The sequence below is a fragment of the Prionailurus bengalensis genome, chromosome E3 (assembly GCF_016509475.1).
Source record: "Prionailurus bengalensis isolate Pbe53 chromosome E3, Fcat_Pben_1.1_paternal_pri, whole genome shotgun sequence".
Classification (NCBI taxonomy): domain Eukaryota; kingdom Metazoa; phylum Chordata; class Mammalia; order Carnivora; family Felidae; genus Prionailurus; species Prionailurus bengalensis.
This window is the reverse complement of record NC_057357.1, coordinates 1,532,107-1,550,107: the sequence shown is the minus strand read 5'-3', so window position 1 is coordinate 1,550,107 and position 18,001 is coordinate 1,532,107. Positions and strand designations below refer to the sequence as shown.

General features: G+C 60.0%; 2 protein-coding genes across 2 annotated transcripts in view; one reads left to right on the top strand and one right to left on the bottom strand.

Annotated features, from left to right (window-relative positions):
• CE3H7orf50 (chromosome E3 C7orf50 homolog) overlaps positions 1-18,001 on the top strand; it is a 123,233-nt gene that overhangs the window by 37,995 nt on the left and 67,237 nt on the right. The gene's annotated exons all lie outside the window — the stretch shown is intronic.
• On the bottom strand, positions 10,820-15,812 carry GPER1 (G protein-coupled estrogen receptor 1). The gene is made up of 2 exons (XM_043559519.1): positions 15,412-15,812; positions 10,820-13,134 (listed from the first exon to the last, which is right to left on the bottom strand). Exon 2 carries the CDS (start codon positions 12,808-12,810, stop codon positions 11,731-11,733), a length of 1,080 nt encoding a protein of 359 aa, XP_043415454.1. The 5' UTR covers positions 12,811-13,134; positions 15,412-15,812; the 3' UTR covers positions 10,820-11,730.

Sequence of the window (18,001 nt, the reverse complement as noted above, 5' to 3'; positions counted from 1 at the left end):
CCTGAGACCGCGCACGGGAGACGTGTGGCGCGGCCCTGGGCTGTGGTCAGCACTCAGTACGTGTCGCTGTGACTTGTTCTTTTAATCAAGTAATGTGTGAAAATGGGGTCGGGATCTCTTCCGTCTCGATCTCCTACCAGGAGGTCGGGCCTCGTGAGCTGGCGTCTGACGGTATGGCTGAACTTTGGGAACACAAAGGGCGCCGCGTGCCGTTATGTGATGACGGCCTTCTCGGCCGCAGGCATTCCACGGCGGCCACGTTCGTGTGAGAAAATGTCATCGTAGTGAGTATCAGTAGCACCTGGCGGCTGGCCTTCTGTCCTTGTGTGTTGGGGTGCAGACGGGGGGTGTCTCCCCGGAGGGTGACGTGTTCCTCCTGGCCCAGTGGGATGTTGTCATTGCCCTGAGCAGCCGACTGGCGGTCGCTTGTGAAGTACAGACTCGGTCGTGTGGCCCCTCTGTGACCGTAAGCCGTTTTGAATGAGGTTAGCAGAGTGCCATTCCTGAGGACCAGAGAGGCCACTTGAGTGCCTCTCCCAGCGGCCTGTGGCCTCTGCCACCCTTTTCAGGATAGAGGCATCTCACCGCCTGGTGGATTGGGTGGAGTGCTCCCAGAGGGCAGGCCTGGGGGACCCAGGTCAGCGAAGACGTGGGTGATGCACGGGCAGTGCGTCCGAGCACATGAGTGAGTGTGCGCGCGAGTTGTGTGAGGGTGCGTGTGTGTGCGTGAGGCTCCATCGTCCCAGAGCGCCCTGGTACTTTGCGGCCACTCCCAAGCGCGAGTGTGGGTCCCGTGCCACCTCGGCTGAGTGGTGCTCCCGGCCAGAGAGCCTGGGGCTGTGCCTCCTGTGCCCCAGCCTCGAGGGCGGCCCGCGTTCTCCGTTCTCCGAGCTGCAGCCCGTCCCGGCCCCGTGGGGAAAGCAGGTGTCTCGAGGCAGCTCTGCGCCCCCTGGGCGTCAGCTGGGCCCAGACGCTGGCCCTGGACGCACGGTTGCCGCCAGCCCGTCTGACACGGGTCGTGAATTTGTAACTCGGGGCGCGGGGTGGATTTGTTCCCGAGCACGTAAACCGAGTTTCCCTGTCGTATGTGTTTTGTGAGAAAGGAATTCAAACCTGTGGTATTTTCTCTTTCCTGTGGCCCCCACATCCTCCTCAAAACAAACACCCTCAACCCCCACGTTGGCAGTTTGTGCAAATAAGCGATCCGAAAATTAGAACTGCCCTGGGTTCACACAACCTCACGGAACTTTGGTTTTAAAAAGAAAACAGAACTTTCTTCAAGAAAAACAAGCAAGGGGAATTGTACTCTCAGAATGCAGACCTGGAGTCCCCACGCCCGAGCAGGGCATTCGCTTGACTAGTATGTGGCTTACCTTGACCCAGGAGCCCCGCGGGTGCACGGGGTCTGGGGACAGACGCGCTCAGGGTGCCCGTCCTGGAGCGGGCCGGCTGCCACCCCAGCCTCCGGGCCAGGGAGAAGGGAATGGAGCTCTCTCCGGCAGGCAGGTCCTTTCCTCGGGATAAATTATTTGTGGCAAATACAGTCGTAACTTTTTTCTCAGTGTTTGTGTTCCTTACTGGCAGACTCAACTCTACCGAAGAGGTTTCAGGGCTCAGCTGTGCACCTGTGGGGCTGCCCGTGAGCACGAAGCCAGAAACGTCGTAGGCGTCTGTGGGGGGACGAACTGACGTAAGCTTGATGGGGTGGCTGGTGGGGGACAGGCCGGACCCTTGCACGTCCTGGGGATTGTGGGGGCAGCGCCCGGTGACCCCGGCGGGGAGCCAGGAAATACAGGGAAGCGGTAATATCAGGGCGCAGACGGAGGCGGTGTGTTTCTCCCTCTCCTCCCGGCTCCCCCCAGCCCGTTCCGCCCTGTCCACCCCCGCGCACGTACACCTCCTCTCCCTTCTCAGGTCTGCCCTTTAGGGGAGACGTCTTTCCTCCCGACTGAAGTTTCTAGTTCTGCGATTCGTGTTATTCACGTCCGGTGTGAGCTTAGTGTTGACTTTTAAAAACCGGTGCCTGGGCCGTGGGGTGGGGTTTGCGAGACTCCTTTGCTTGAGGGAGGAGGACCGTGTTAATCTGGGAAATGGGAGGACCGTTGGTACTAAGTTCTCGCTCGAGCCTCTGGTTTGAAGCGGGGCAGCTGGGCATTTTATTTCCGCCTGCAGACAGCCAGAGCTCTGGTGGGCCTCCTTCCCTCCCGTTCCTCCTCCCCCTTCCCTTCTTGTTGTAAAACCTGCCGGAGAAAAGTGCTAGGCTTAGCGGAAGCCACACCCAGCTCCAGAAATCATCACCTTAGGCCCTTACCGTCATCACCTCCTTGCTTTTCTCCAGAGCTGTGCTTCTCGGGTGTGCAGCCTGTTACACAGTTCGGTTTTGCTCGTATTCGAGCTTTGTGTGGGTGCAGTCGTATGAGGCGAGTTTTTGGTATTTTACTTTTTCAGCCAAACTTTATTTGTATGCATTATCTGTGCAGCAACGTATGGCTCTAGACCGTTCATTTTTCTCTGTGTGTGGATATACCACGGTTTACTCATTATTCCAATTTTGGTTGTTGTAGACAACGCTGTGATGAATTCTTTCACCTGTGTCCCGTCCCGGGCGCGTACACGTTTCTCGGGGGCCGTGGACCTACTCGTGGAGTTGCAGGGTCTCGGGATCCGTGGCTCTTCATCTCTACCAGATAAACCACTACGTTATTGTCTGTTACCGTGTAACAAATTACAACACTTAGTGGCTTAAAATAACTAGGTGTGTGTGGACGTGGGTCTGGGCAGAGCTCAGGTGGGTCTTCAGACTCGACTCTCTCAGGCCACAGGTGGGGTGTGGTCTTCCCCGAAGGCCCAAAGGGAGGCGGGAATCTGCATCCTGCCTCCCTCCGCAGCTGTTGAAGGATTTGTCCTCGCTGGCGGGTGCACTGAGGGCGTCACTTCCTTGCCGGCTGTTGGCCTAGCGCCTTGCCGTGGGGGCCTCTCCGTGGGGAGCTCACAGGATGGCACCTGCCTCTGTCACAAGGAGAGAGAAAAGGAGGGCACGAGAGGGGGCGTCATCATCTTTTGCAGCCGGTCTGGAGGCGGTTTCCCCTCGCTTTTGTTATGTTGTCTTTGTTAGAAGCTTGTCATGAGGTCCGGCCCCCACACGTGGGTGTGGATGTTGGGAGGTGGGGACCGTGGGGACCATTTTAGAAGCAGCCTGCTGCAGCCCCACTGTCTTCTCAAAAGTGCGGCCCGCGGACATTCGCACAGCAGCAGGTGAGAGCTCACGGTGAGCCCTTTTTCGGCAGTGCTTAGTCTTGTCAGGCTTGTAGTAATATTCTTCGTGTGATGAGCATCTCACTGTGGGCTTTTAATATTTTGATGACTTTGTACTCAGAGGGAAAATAGAATAAAAGGCGAAGACCGTAGGGACCCAGATTCGAGGCCTTTCGGTAAGCACACGCCCGTCTGTGCTGGAAGGCCCGGGGCCTGCTGTTTGGCCATCCACCGCCCGCACTCTGTCCGCGCTGGTCTCCTGGACGCAGGTGCCACTGCTCTGGAACGGGCCTCCCACGCAGACCTCGTGGGCCTCAGATCCCTTCACCCTCCTGTCCCGCTTGAGTTTCAGACTCTCCCAGAGCTGTTTGCTCGGCCTCCTCCCGGTGGGCAGTGGTAACACCCCTGCTCTGGCCGCTCAGGTGCGATGCTTGTATTTATTCCTTCTTATTGTGGTAAAATACACATAACATAGAATTGACCATCTTAGCCACTTTTCAGTGCGCGCTTGGGTTACTGAGCACATTCACGCAGCTGTGCAGCCGTCCGCACCGTCTGTCTCCAGAACGTTCCATCTCCCCACACTGAGACTCTGTCCCCGTTACACACAGACCCCTCCCCTGGCCCATCGTCTACTCTCTGTCTCTTCGAGTTGGACTCCGGCTCCTCACCAGGGGAACCCACGGCGTGCGTCCCTTCATGCTTGTGCTTGTCTGTTGGTGCTGCTCTGTCTCCCAGCCCATCTGCGAGTCCCAGCGACTTGGGAATGTAGCCTGAGCCTGGCCACGTCCTGGCCCAGGGCCTTCACCCTTCCTGCTCTGCCTCGTGGCCTCCCTTGGGGCTGTTCCGAGCGCCGCTGTTGGTTGGTAATTTCAGACGGAGGCCACACCCAGGTCCGGAACTGTGGGTCCAGCTTACCTCTGCTGTCTTCCACACTGAGTAGATGTTTGGTACCAAGTTGAGGAAACTGTCCCCTATTCCTGCTTTTCTCCAGTTTTTATCATGAACGGATGTTGGATTTCGTCAGGTGCTTTTTCTGCACCAGCTGTTATGATCACTTGCTTTTTCCTTGTTAGCCTGTTGAATACAGTATATGACCCTGACTGACACTTGAATGTCGAAGCAGCCTTGCATCCCTGGGATGAGCCCTTCCCCTGTGGTCACGGTAGATAGTCATGTTTACATGGTGCTGAATTCTGTTGCCAGTATCTCAAGGACATGTGTATCTAGGTTCACGAGGAACACTGATCTATAGGGTTTTTTGTACAGTCTTTGCCTGGTTTTGAATCAGGGTATTTCGTGTCAGCTCTTCTTTTAATGTTGGTAAAGTTCTGTAGTGGAACCCTCTGGGCCTGGAGAGTTCCGTTTCAGGGGCTTTTAAACGGTGGATTCGGTTTCCTTAATAAGCTGCAGTGCTACTCAGAGTAGCTCTTGCTTATGACTTGTTGGTGGGGCAGTTTGTGCTTTTGGAGGATTCACTCCACTTCCTGTTTCTTTTTATAGGTTTATGTGCCCTGCACGTATTTTCATGTGTGACGTGTGTGTCTTGAAACGCGGTAGCAGGTGTGTCGGGAGCGGCCTTGGGTGTTCTGGTGCGAAGTCCGCGCCGGCTCCTGCGTCTGGCGCGTCTCTCGTTGTTACATTTGCGTAGCTGCTGCTGTCACTGCTGTTGACAAACCCTCAACGGGTGTTTCTGATGCCTGGGACGGCCGCGTCCTCCTGGAAGCCTCCCTGGCTCCCGCGGGGTGTCTGGGGTGCCGCTGGCGAGCGCCACCTCCGCCTCTGCCCGAGGCTGGCTCGCCGGGCCCCAGGCTCAGACAGGTCCCTCCGTCCCCCTGTGGCAGGGAGCGTGGCGCTCCTCAGTACCCAGGGCGCCTGTTCACTACCTGCTGTTGGCATAGTGTGCGCTCGCGTGTGTGTGTGTCTGTGCACGCGCATGCATGTGCGTGCACTCGGAGGGGTGGGGTGAAGGTGATGTGGGGGCGCAGGGCACCGGCGTGTCAGGGGGGAGTACTAGCACAGCCTTTTGGGGCCTTGGCTCACTGCAGGACGTGGGGGTGCCCTCAGAGGGCAGGACAGGTGCCCTCAGGACATTGGTGACTTTTGCGTGCCATCGTTCCCCTCCCCTATTTCCTGCTTTCTTCCGGAAACCGGTCCGGGCGTCCTCCGCACCTTCAGGTTTCCCGTGTTTTTAAGGTACAGGACACTATGTGTGTCGCCAGGTCTAGCCATGTCCACGTTGTCAGGGGGAGGTTGGTGTGGGGGTTGCCCTGGGACCAGGTTCTCGAGCCCCGGGGGACTTATGGAGGGCACTCTGGGGCAGTTCTGTGCGATGACCTCGAGGGCAAGAGCCTTCGGCCCTGTCTCTCCTCAGAGGAGCTGGGACTCTGCAGCGGCCTGCTCTGATTTTCTTCCTTTTGGGGTGATTTACATTTTTTAGTCAACAAAGGAAAAGGCTACTTCGTTTGCTGAAGACAGGCGTCCTGGATGGGGCTGTGTCTCCCACAAGTGATGTGTATCCCCCTTCCTGTCGGCCGCCAGGGTTCGCTGTGTCTCCTGGGGGGGGCCGAGGACCCTCCTGTGCCCCAGGTGGCAGCTCAGCCACTCTCAGGCCTTGAGAGCCTCCCTCAGTCTTCCCTCCACATAGCAAGTGCTGCCTGCAGAGCCCTGTCGTAGGGGCCGTGGGGTCTCACACGACCCCCTCCTTCTGGAGTGGGGCCAGGGGTAGTAGCCGTCCGGGCAGGGGCAGGAGGAGGGGGAAGTATCCAGGTGCTGCCCGCCATTGTGCTGTCCTTCAAGGGACCTGCTGTCAGTGGGTGTTCGTACTGGGCGGGACCAGCCCCCTGGGAGAGACTGGAGGACGTTGCCTTTTCTGAGAATAACTGGCATCTTTCCAGGACTCCCTACAGCTGATTTCTTGTGATAAGTTTTAGATTGATTCCACCCTGGGAGAAAGGCCTGGAATCACACTCAGATCTGCTGCACTTTTGTTTTGTGTTTCTTTGGCTTTTAAAACCCTTGTTCCCACATGAGAGCCCCCACCCCCTTGGACAATGGCAAGACCCAGATTAAGTCGCCCACGGCCAGCCCGTGTGCTGCCACCGAGGTGGGGGTGGGGGTGGAAGCCCGTGTTGTGTGTGTCTGTGAGGCCTGGGCGGGTGCCGCCGCCGCTGTCCTGCTGTCCCAGACGGGGCCACCCCCCTCACCTGGGAGTCAGGGAGAGGCTGGGCCCGTGGCTCCAGAGGGCTTGCTGGCAGTGTGGGCTGTGGGTCGTCCGGGAGGGGGTAGGGGGGTGGTGTGTCGGGCACCGGGAGTCAGGGAGAGGCTGGGACCTGGCGGGCGTCTCACCAATGACACCGCCCGCCCTCCTCCCTACCTCCCTTCCAGTTCGGGGTGTTCACTGGGCTGACTGACCTCCCCCATCCTTGCCACCACCCCTGCCAGAAGCCGGGAGGCGGAGTGCTCACGGGCTCCGCGGCCGGGCCTCAGTGATGGGCTCTGGAAAGGCGGTCCGCCGATCCGTCGTGTGAGGAAGCACAGCCTCTCTTCCCGGCTCAGGTGACGAGCGGGGTGCGGAGGGGAGCGGGGTCCTGGGCGCTCAGACTCGTCACCCGACTCCGAGCCTCGGTGTCACAAACAGGACGTACGTGTTGCAGACATCGGTGAGAACAGCCCGTTTGCTAGGGACCAGGGACCCGAGCCCCTCGCCCCGTGAAGGTGCCCCAGCGCGGTACGTGGCGGAAGAGATGGCCGTCGGCCTGAGAGTCCACCCTGGAGACTGACGCCCGGCCTGGGCAGCGTCCCCTGGCGCCTAAATTGGGCTTTACTTTTTACTACAGTTCTGTTCCTCTCTTTCTAACTTGCCGCGTACCGAAAGGTACGCCAGATAACCCGTTTCCCACCGCGGCGAGGCGGTGTGCGAGGACGGGTCCCGGCAGAAGGCAGCTTCCGGGACCCCAGGCGTCTCCACCGTTCCCATTCGCAGGTGCCCGTGGCGCTCGCGAAGGGTGCCCCTCTTTCTCTGGCCTGACATTTGGGATGGATGCCCTGATCCCGTTTTGGATCTTGTTTGCTCCTGACCGCATCGAGGTCACGGTGCCCGCTGAGGACACGGAGACGTTGTGCCCTATTCAGAGTCCGCATCCGGACTCCCCTGCTCCCGCGGGCTCCTCGTTGACACTCAGCTAAGGGCCGTCCCCCCTCTGCTGCGTGGTGCCCCTGTCCCCACACGAAAGCGGCCAGATGTCCTGCTCCCGTCGGGTGTCCTGGGTTTGGCCTGCCCTACGGATTCTCACACGGCACGGCTTCGCTGGGACGGTTGGCAGCCTGCGGGCGCCCTCCGCTCACTCGCCCGCTCCTGTGTGCGCCTGCGCCGGGTTTATTCCGTGTTCATCTTACGTACAGTGCGTGCACGCGGGCCCGTTACCGCAGCGGAGGCACGGGTCCTTGTCTTTCGGTAGTTTATAATCGTCTTGGTGCTCACGGTGCAGTGAGAACCGTCCGGCTAGGTCCCCGTGTCCTTTTGCTGTGACTTCGCTGTTTTCTTGAAGCTTTTCTTCCTTCTGGCAGGAAACCATGTGGCAAGGCTTACTCCGTACCTCCCTGTTCTGGCTGGGTCGGCTGTTTATCTGGGGAGCCCGGCTTCTCCTGGGGGGAGGGCTTGGGTGTCGGTGGGCCCCCAGCCGCTAAGGCCCTTTCTGCCCCTTTGAGCAGGTGGAGCTGAGGTGCATGTGACATGCCCGCCCACGCGCACACATGGTCCCCTGTGCCCTCCTGCACGTGTTCTCAGTTCAGAGATCTCGGGGTTCGCTGGCCGCCCGCGGTTCCATCACCCTCAGGCCCTTCTTGCTGCCCCTTCTCCCTTCCGCGTTGCACCTCCCACTGCCCACCCGAGAACCACTCTGGGTTCACTGGCGAACATGCACGACCCACAATACATGTGAAAGTTTCAGGATCGCTTCGGCCACGCCGCATCGGAAGACGAGGGGACACACACCGGTGACGCGGTAATGGTGCCTCCACCCCTCCAAGGGGATGCGGGGTCTGGGAAGCGTCACGGTCATGATCAAGGATCAGTTATTAAGCACAAAGAGAATTAGGAAATCGCACTCGGTGCCAGCGCCGGCTCCCAGCTCGGCCCTTGCGAGCCCTTGCTGGGGTTGCAGGGCCTGAGTAGCCGGGAGAGCTGGGTTACCAGGAAACAACAAAGCAATCCCACGCCTTGATTTTATCTTGTGGCGTTCCTGACAAAATAATTAAATCAGCCTCTGCTCCCGGGCAAATGCTTTGCAAAGGGGCTGTGCTCGAAGGGGCCGGGTAGCCTGCGCACAGAGCCTGCCTGGCTTTGCCGTCTCTGCACTGTCTCCCTGGCACCGGCTCAAAAGAGGCTCCAGAGGCCGCCTGTCCAGCCTCCGGCGCAGTAAGGGTTCCTTCTTGTGAAGTCGGGACCTCTACCTTGCACTTCTGCTTCCAGTGACTATCCAGTGGGCCCTCAGTTCTGCTGCCAGCTTCCACATCTGGACACAGCTTCCAGAGGTTAGAGGTAGGAGCTGTGTCTGACCCCGTTGGACCTGTGCCTCGGTCAAGCGCCAGCGCAAAAGGCCTGTTGAGGGGCCATTCGGGAGCAAGAGTTGGCTTCCGGGCGCAGGGCCAGCCTCTCCCAGCTTTCACGGGGTGTCTGCCACGAGGACGGAGGCCTTCACGGAGGCCCCTCTGACCGATGCTTTGGGGCTTTGCTCAGACACGGTTCCTGCCCAGAGGTCTTTGGAAGGGATCTCCCTTCTGCTCCTTCCTGCCCAGAACATCCCGTCTGGACAGGGTCGAGCCTGTGACTTTGACTGACCTCTTGATCCTCGGGTGCCGTAGAGGAAGGGATGTGGGTTTTGGAGACCGGGGCTGGGCGTCGGTTCCTGGCTACGTCGTTACCCTTGAAGATTTTGAGCGGTTCAGGACTCTGGGTAACGGGGGCAGTGTGTACATGGTGGGTTTTTTGGCAGGATCGGAGACGAGGCCTGGCCTTATTCCCCAGTGTGTCGTCCATCTCCCCACCCGTCCTCGAGCACCACGGCCAGACAGCATGGGTCTCCCAGCCCTGCACTCCGTCAAGCACCTGTCCCTCACCGCTCGTCACGCTGGGAACGGTGCATATTTGATGAGCCCCTTGCACGTCTCAGACGCTCCAGGCTGGGGCACCCGTCTGTGCCTTGGCTCTGCAACTGGGAGTCGTCAGCACTGGGGCCAAAGGGGGGACTTGGTGACGAGCAGGGAATGAAGGCCAGGGGCTTGGGCAGTGCCTTCTGCCCCAGCTGGGCCCTGGGGGGGGGGGGGGCAGAGCCCCCCCGAGAAGCTGTTCACAAAGAGCTCTGAGGATGCGGGAGGGAAGGCATCTTAGACCCCCTCCCGGCTCTTAGAGGACGAGGTGTGTCAACGGCGTGTCTGTGCCCTTTGCGGACTTGGGACTTTTGCGGGTTCTGGGGAGGCGGAGGGCGGAGGGAGGACTCTTCCCTGGAAGTTACTCCGGCATCTAGATCACCGCCTCGCCCTCACCGTGGCTGTAGGGTGGGTGTTCTGGGACAGCGCCGCGGGCCGGCTCATGCGGCAACCCCACGGTGGTGTTCCACACGCCTGACCTGCTGGTTCGTGGGAACCGTCCCCAGCTGTCGGTCGGTCTTCCTGTCCTGCATTTGGGATGTTTATTTAGAAAGTGAGTCTTAAGTGGGACTTCGGTGCTGGAGACGGCATTTCTGCGAGGTCACAGTTGGTCACTGAAAATATTTACTTGGGACGGATACTCTCTCTCTTGGTGATTTGCACCCATAAAACCCATTTAAACTACAGATGGCTCATTTTCCTGTTACCTAAATACTGTCTCACCTCTCCTTCGGGAAGCCTTGCCTGTGTGAAGGTCCTTGAGGGCCCCACTTTTCTGGGGAGGCGGTCCCCTGGGTGGAGTATGTGGGGCAGGAGGAGTAGGGTTCACATTGATCCTGGCTTAGCCTGCACTGGGGGCCGGGTGTCCCCAACCCCAGCCCGCACTGGGGGCCAGGGGTCCCCAGTCATAGCCCGCATTGGAGGCCACGGCTCCCCAGGCAGCATGAATGGACGGGGCCCCTCTGGCCTCAGCCACGTTGGAAGGCAGGGGCCGTAGCTTGTGCGCATTAGAGGACGGGGTCCCCAGGCTGGCCCGTGTCAGAGGACGGGAAGCCACCCCCACCGAGCTGCCTCAGGAGCACCCTGAGCTACTACAGACTCCACGCCTGATGCAGACAGTACAGAACCTTCTGGAAGAGCCAGGGCATGTGGTCCGTCTGCAGTAAAGCTCACTTTGGCCCCTGGAGGTTGTGCGGCAGTGTCTGACATCTTAGAGACACCGGGTGCGTGCGGGTGACCGGACGTTGATGCTGACCTCGTGAGTGAGGATGGGCGGTGAGCCCCAGGTGTGTGTTTTCCTCATGAGGAAAGACCGACTGCGCTGCCGGGGCCCCCGCCCCCCGCCCTCCACCTCCCGCCCCCGCCCCCCACCCCCCACCCCCCATCCACGGGGAACAACCCGGAGCACTGAGAATCAGCACGTGACTATGTTTTATTGACAAGGCCTCACCGTTCCTGGCGGTCGCGAGGTTTTCTCTTCTACATTTTAGGGCGAACGGTTTACGCTGCCTTCATCTTCGCCCCCACCGTTGTTCCCAGAGGCCAGCTTTGTACCGCGCACGCTGGCTCCACCCCCCACCCCCCCCCCCCGACCTGCCCCTCGCGGTCTCGATCCGTGGTGGCGTGGGTGCAGGTAACACCGTAAACGGGCAGTGGTGGGCCGGCGACCCGGACAGCAGCGGCGGCTCTGGTTGGAGAAGAACCTTCCGGTAGAGGCAGCTCGGGTGCTCAGGGTCAGTTAGCCGGTGACGGCGAGCGGCTGTTCTGAGCGGGCTGCCGGGAGAAGGGCTTCTCCGTTCCTGTCTCGCCCGAGCACACTTGTCCGCACCACAAGGAAGCCACGTGCCGCAGACGTGGAGAACGGACCACACCGTCCAAGTCACATCTGCCCGGCGTGTTCTGTCCAGACTTCTTTTTTCCCGAGGGTGGCAGACTTACGGCGGATCGACCTCGAAACTGAGGGATTTCCTCCAAAGCGTCCCCTTCTTTCTGCTTTCATTGGCTGGCATGAGACACGTCTTCTGCTGCGGGACACAGTGGGTGTGGAGTGGAGTGTGAGCGCACGCTGGTCCCCGTGCCCAGCCGCCAGCGCCGCGAGCTGCCGCCGTGAGCGGGGGTGGGGAGCCCCGGCGCTGTGCGCACGGCCCAGAGTCAAGGTGGCTGGCGGTGAGGGCTCCTCGGGGCCCGGGTGTGCCCGCAGCTGGGGCACGGACGGTCCGGCACGTTCCGACCGGGCTCAGGCCGTGGCGTGCGGCCCAGCCCTTCCTCCGCCTGGCCGCGGGGCCGACTCAGCGTTTGGGCTCCGCCGGTCCGGCTCCGCCGTCTCTACACCGCGCTGCTGAACTTCACGTCGGACTGCTCGGTGCTCTCCGGGATGACCGCCTTCAGGGCAGCGTGGCAGAAGCGGTTCAGGGCCGACACGCTGGTTTTCTGCTCGATGTACAGCCTCAGTTTGTCCCTGAAGGTCTCCCCCAGGAAGCTGTAGATGAGGGGGTTCAGGCAGCTGTTGGAGAAAGCCGCGAGGTTGACAATGTGGCCGGTCAGGGGGTAGGCGTGGCGGAAAGACTGCTGGCAGGGAGCGGCTCCCGGCTGCGTGCGCTGCAGCAGGTGAACGCTGATGAACACGTTCTCGGGCAGCCAGCAGATGAAGAAGACGAGGACCACGGCGAAGATCATGTGGAGGGCTTTCTGCCTCCGGGGGCGCAGGCCTCGGTGCTTGTGAGCCTTGACGAGAACCCGGACGATGAGCGAGTAGCACAGGCCGATGATGGCGAAGGGGATGATGAAGCCCAGGGTGACCTCGAGCCACTGGATCTCCTTGACGTCCGCGAAGCAGAAGCAGACCTCCTCCGTGTGCTGCAGGTGCACCGCGGTGAAGGGCACCAGCGTGGCGGAGACGGAAGCCATCCAGATGAGGCCGCAGCTCAGCCTGGCGTGGTGCTTGGTGCGGAACGGGCCGGAGCGCATGGCCTTGGCCAGGGCGAGGTACCGGTCGAAGCTCATCCACGTGAGGAAGAAGATGCTGCTGTACATGTTGATCTGCAGGAAGAGGGACATGAAGGTACACAGCACGGCGATGTCGTAGTACTGCTCGTCCAGGTTGAACACCTCGATCAGGGAGTCGGCCACCAGGATGAGGTCGGCCGCCGCCAGGTTGATGAAGTACAAGTCGGGGATGGTCATCTTCTCCCGGAAGCTGATGTTCACCACCAGTATCAGGATGTTCCCCACGAAGCCGATGGGGAAGAGGAAGATGGTGTACAGGCAGGACAGGAAAAGCCCGATCACGTACTGCTGGTGCTCGGAGAGCTCGCCCGTCTGGTTTGCCAGGACGCTGCCGGGGAGCGTGCGGGACAGGTTGAGCTCCGGGGAGGTGCCGTTGTAAGCGGCCGCGTGCGTCTCCATGCCAGAGACGGGCGCTGGGGGCGTCTCGTCCGTGTCCCCGGGGGCACAGCTGTCAAGGTCTGCCGCACGGCTCACAGAAACCCGACGTGAACAGTCAGTCCGTCTCCGGAAAAACAGGCGATGCTCTGTGAAGTGAGCCAGGCGTTTGCAAAATCCGAACTCCTCCCGGGCAGCACTGGAGGCGGCGCGGGTCTGTTCCGCGGGCAGCCGGGCAGCCGGAAAAGGCCCTCCATGTCCACACCACGGGCGGCGCCTCGCCTGGGCCCCTGGGGGGCGGCGGCCGCTGCGGTCAGGCCCGCCGGGTGGCACTCACCACCCGCACACCTGAGAGAAAGAGACAGAAGAGCGGTGAGTCTGTGACTCGAGTCTTCACGGCTCTCCGCCAGGACGGACGCCGTGGCGGCGGGTGGCCCGGGGGGATGGGTGGGGTGGGACGTGAGGTCCTGGCGTCTCGGAGATTTGGTTGTCACTGAGCTGAGGGAGAGGAGTTAAGTGCAGAAAGTGCCCCATTTTCTGTCCCCAGGGCTCCCGGGCCGCTCAGTCCGAACCGGAGCCTGGGCGGTGAGTCATGCTAAAGCGCGGTGGACGCCTTTCTTAAAAATAGCCGAATAGCAGGCTTATGAAGTAACGCGGCCGTTGGGTCTGGAACTCTCAGGAAAAGTACTATCTGCCGGCAGAGGAAATCAAATTTATTTCGGCAGCTGTTGGAAGGAGGACCAAGATGGGAAGGGAAAAACCCAGCGTCTGTGAAGACGGCGGGCCCGGGGTGCTTGGAGGAAGCTGGAGCAGAGTCTCTCGCGATGCGACAGAAAACAGATCTAGGTTTTCCTGCTCCCCACGCTCGGGTGCCCCCACATGGAACTTTCTTCGTGATACGACCCGAAGGACCGAAAACAGTCCCTGGTTTAGGAAATAGTGTTCAGTCAGCATTTTGAGAAACTACCTGAAACAGCGGGTACGTTTCTGCAGTGATGTCTGTAACCTAGAAACTGCGTTAAAAAAGCCTCAGCCGCCCACAGGTCTCGTGTCCGAGGCCACCCACCGCGACCCGGCTCGGCCCGAGAGTCGGGGGGAAGGGAGGGGAGTGCTGTCGGCGGCCGTGTCTGGGCCGCCACCGCTGGGGGTGCTCCCGGCCTCCCGGGGCCGGGGGCCCCCACAGAGGCCGAGGAAGCCGGCCCTGGCGCGTTAAAACGGCCTTGAGTTGTCTTTCTCCCGAGGGTTTTTGTTTGGCCCTGTGAGACGGTCGGGGATCACTTTCGAAGTGTCGCCCAACCAGACTAGACGCTCACTGAACCCCTGCCCGGAAGTCTTGCTCCAAAGGAAACCCCGAAAAGCAGAGCAGAGAAAGACCAGTCTCGGCCTTCAGGTCAGAAAGTGATCGAGAAGCGTTCGGCCAGCTTTGCCCGGCGGGCGTGGAGACGTCTGTGTCTGTGTTGTGTCGTGTGTAGCGGATAGTGCCAGCGTGGACCTTGTGACTGCCTAGCGTTTAAAGCCTCTCTCGGTAACTTGTCTGTAAGGAGCACGCAGAGCACTCGTCTGGCTCTCTGAGCACGGAAACCCGGGCCGCTTCCGACCGTCTTCGGAGGAAGACACAGTGAGGGCCCCTCGGCGCGCGCTTCCCGTCGTCGTCAACATAGGCTGCGCGGGCGGTTTTAAAGTGAGTCCTCTGCTCCTTTCCCACGCACGTGAACCCGCTGATCCTTGACAAATACTCTTATTGTCACCGTGCTGTGATGACGGGACGCGGGAACGAGTGTGAGCTGGCTACTGACACAGCACCCTCGCGGAGTGGACCGTGGATGTGTAAAGGTGAGTGTCATCGTGGTCTCGTTTTGGTTCGAGTTTCCACTGCCTGTCCAGCTCTAGAAAACTAAAACCAGGGGCTCAGTCGGTTGGGCGTCCGACTTCGGCTCTGGTCACGATGTCACAGTTCGTGGGTTTGAGCCCCGCGCCGGGCTCTGGGCTGACAGCTCGGAGCCTGGAGGCTGCTTGGGATTCTGTGTCTCCCCGTTCCCCCTCCCCTCTCTCTCTCTCTCTACCCTCCTCAGCTCATGCTCCGTCTCAAAAATGAATAAACATTAAAAAAAATTAAAAAAAAAAAAAAAGAAAGAAAACTAAAACCACATTTTGTCAGGCCAGCTGGGTGTGTATCTTTGTGAAGGAACACCGGTCCACCCGGCCGTGTCGCCGGGCAAGCGTTTTTGTTGACTGGCTAACGTCCTAACCGGAGGCAGGGCCTCGCTTGACCAACCTAGTGACAGAGCGCCGGGGAGTCAGGGGACTGCCGCGCTGGGCACGCGTTCCAGAAAGGACCTTTGCAAAGCCTCCGCCCCGCAGCCCCGCTGGGGCTGAGCCAGGTGCGGGTTCGTGTGCGGAGTAGAGGCTTTGTAGCCTCAGTGCCTCTCTCACCGCAGGGTGGCCTGTGTGCCCCCGTCTGCGTCCAGCTGTGACCACAGCGTGCCGCACCTGACGAGGGCCCGCCGAGCCAGGCCCGCCCTCGGTCTCCCCTCCCATGATGGAAGAGGCTGCACGGCGGGTCCGCAGACTCCCACCACGGCACCGACCCGAACGCAGAACCGGGAACCCGGGACCGAGACTCACCTGTGATGCAGCCGGCCACCCCAGCCCAGGCCGGCTCCGCGCAGGCCCTCTCGTGTCCCTGGGAGGGCTTGTCGGCCGGCCTCGGCGGGTGCACTCCCGGCAGGCTGGAGGTGCGGCCGAGACTCTCCCTCGGGTGGCGGGGATTCTGGCCTCGCTTCCCCCCGTCGAAGAATGCCGGAGCGGTGGTCCTGCAAGGGGACGCCTGCCTGGGGCACGAGGCCGACCGGCCAGAACGCCCGTCATTGCTGCGGACTCGGAGGAGGCACCGCTGGCTTTATAGGCTTCCCAGGGCCGCCCATTGTGCTCTGCTGGACGGCCTCCCGAGGAGGCCGGCGTTAACCATTTTTTTGCCGGCTACTTTTCGCCCACGCCGTGGCAGTGAGCCCAGGCCCACCATGCATTTTTATGGAAGTTTCCAGACTTAACTGCTTTTCCTCACCCGCTGATTCGACTTTCTTAAGTTTGAAAGCATCGTTAAGTAGGTTTTATATACCTTTTAGATGATGACCCATCGTCACCTACTGGAACTTAAATACTCTTGCTTGTTTTTAAAACTAAACGGTAAATTTCCCGAACCTACAGAGTAGTGTGCAGATTATACAGAGAATTTAACCTAGGAATTTCACAAAGGCATTTGCAGAAAGAAATTTAAATCTAAGATATAGCAGGTATTTGGGGCAAGCACGTTAGGAAGCAGAGTGGTTTCTCTGCCTGGGGATGAATCGTGTCTCCTCTGTCTCCTTCCCTTTACTGTGGAAACCGCCGGAGTGCACCTGCCCTGCAGGCTCTGTGACCAGCCACGGCCACAGCCCTTGTGCGGGGGGGATGGCCTCGGTCCCCAGTCCCAGGGCCTGACCGCCCCGCGAGTAGCTGCTGTCTCCCGGCACCCCGGCGGCCTGGAGAGAGGCTGGCAGAACCGCCCCGGCCCCAGGTGCGTTCCCAGGCGCGCGCGTCGGGTCTGGAGGGCCTCTAGGACCTGCGGGCCCTGGCTGCTTGCACCAGCTAATGCGGTTGTCAGGGACATCACGTTTTCGTTGATCTCGTACCTCCCTCTTGGTGGCTTTTTTCTTTTTAAGTCCTTTTGAAGTTGTGAGATTGAAAACTGAGGGCCATCTTTCGTATTTCTGAGCGTGAATGAACCAGATGGCAGCAGCTGGCACCGTGGAAGCTGCCGTGTGCTCCTCCCGGAGGGGAGAGAGGCTGGTTTCAGGCTGGAAACGGAGGCGTCTGGCGGCCCGCGGGTCGTCGGCACTGGGCGCCCCTCCGGTCACCTGCACAGTGGCGGCTAGCGTGGCCCCCCCTTCACGGTCTGTTTTTACAGAGCCTGTTTCAAACGAGGTGGAAGGTGTTTTGAATGATCATAGCTTCACATCTTTCAGATATTTGTTTTGGGAAATATACACGTTTATCAACAGAGAATGCTGTGTTAAATTTCTTTGGGATAAGTCTTTAACACCCAGCGTTGTTTCCGACTTAGGATTGAGCCTTGATCCTGATCTGTTAGCTTCTTACAGTTTTGAATGACATCGTGACATCGCGGATGCCATTGCGAGCTGAGACCTACTTCAGCCGGCCGCTCCCTCGCACGATTGCGACGCTGCAAGTGCCCAAGGACACCATTTTGAAAGAAATGAGTCATGAGAAAGTTAAAACTTCTTCTTGAGTTAAAAGTAAATAAATAAAATAAAAACCTAAGCCTTGAAATAGCCAAGACACGTCACATAAAAACAGCCGCGGACTGCTCGCCCCAGCCCGTGGCCCGCTGGCCCGCGGCCCCACTGGGCCCCGTGGCCGTGGAGGACCTCCTGGTAGCTCCGGGGGTCCCCTCTGCACGCCCTGCTGAGTTCACAGCGAGCTGGAGGGCCCTGAGGCCGCCCGCTGACACAGACGAGCCTGGGGCTGCCAGGTCTCAGGGCACCAGAGGTGGTCACCTGTCGGCCCTCGCGACTACTTAGCATAAGGGACAGAACCCTGCTTTTAGGGTTTCAGTCCACTGAACCCGAGCTGGCGTTTGCGTGGCCAGGGATGAGAGCATCTCGCGGACGTCTTGTAATGCGTGGAGACTTCCTGTGAATTTAAAAATCTCCCCTTATAGAGCGTTCACACGAGGCTTCATTTGCTAAGCGCTGAGTGTGTTGCGTCCGCTGGCCCATGTAACCCTCGCCGAGCACCCACTGCTGCCCGCGTGAGAAGCCTGAGCTCAGGCACGGTGGCCTAAGCCTCAGTCTGGCCACTCTGAGGCCCAGGGTCCTCACTGGCACAGAGCGTGCTTCCCACGTGGCTGGTGCCCTGTAACAGGATTGTCTCAGTGCTGAACTGGACTCGTTTGCAGGTTTTTCTGTCCGTGCCCAGGATGGGATGATAGGGAAACGTCAAAGGAAATCAAGTCTGGTCAGCTTTCATTTAGTTAAATTTGCAAATGCAGCTCGGTAACCGGCATGGCGCAGAGCACAGACATGTGTAGTAAAGCCAGGAGGCCTGCCTGGCTGAGGGGACCCCGGGAACCCTCACCCTCATTCCCAGGTGCTCCAGGTCCAGCGCTGTCTGCGTGCGGCGGTCGACCTTCCCCACGTCCCCACCCCTGCCAGCC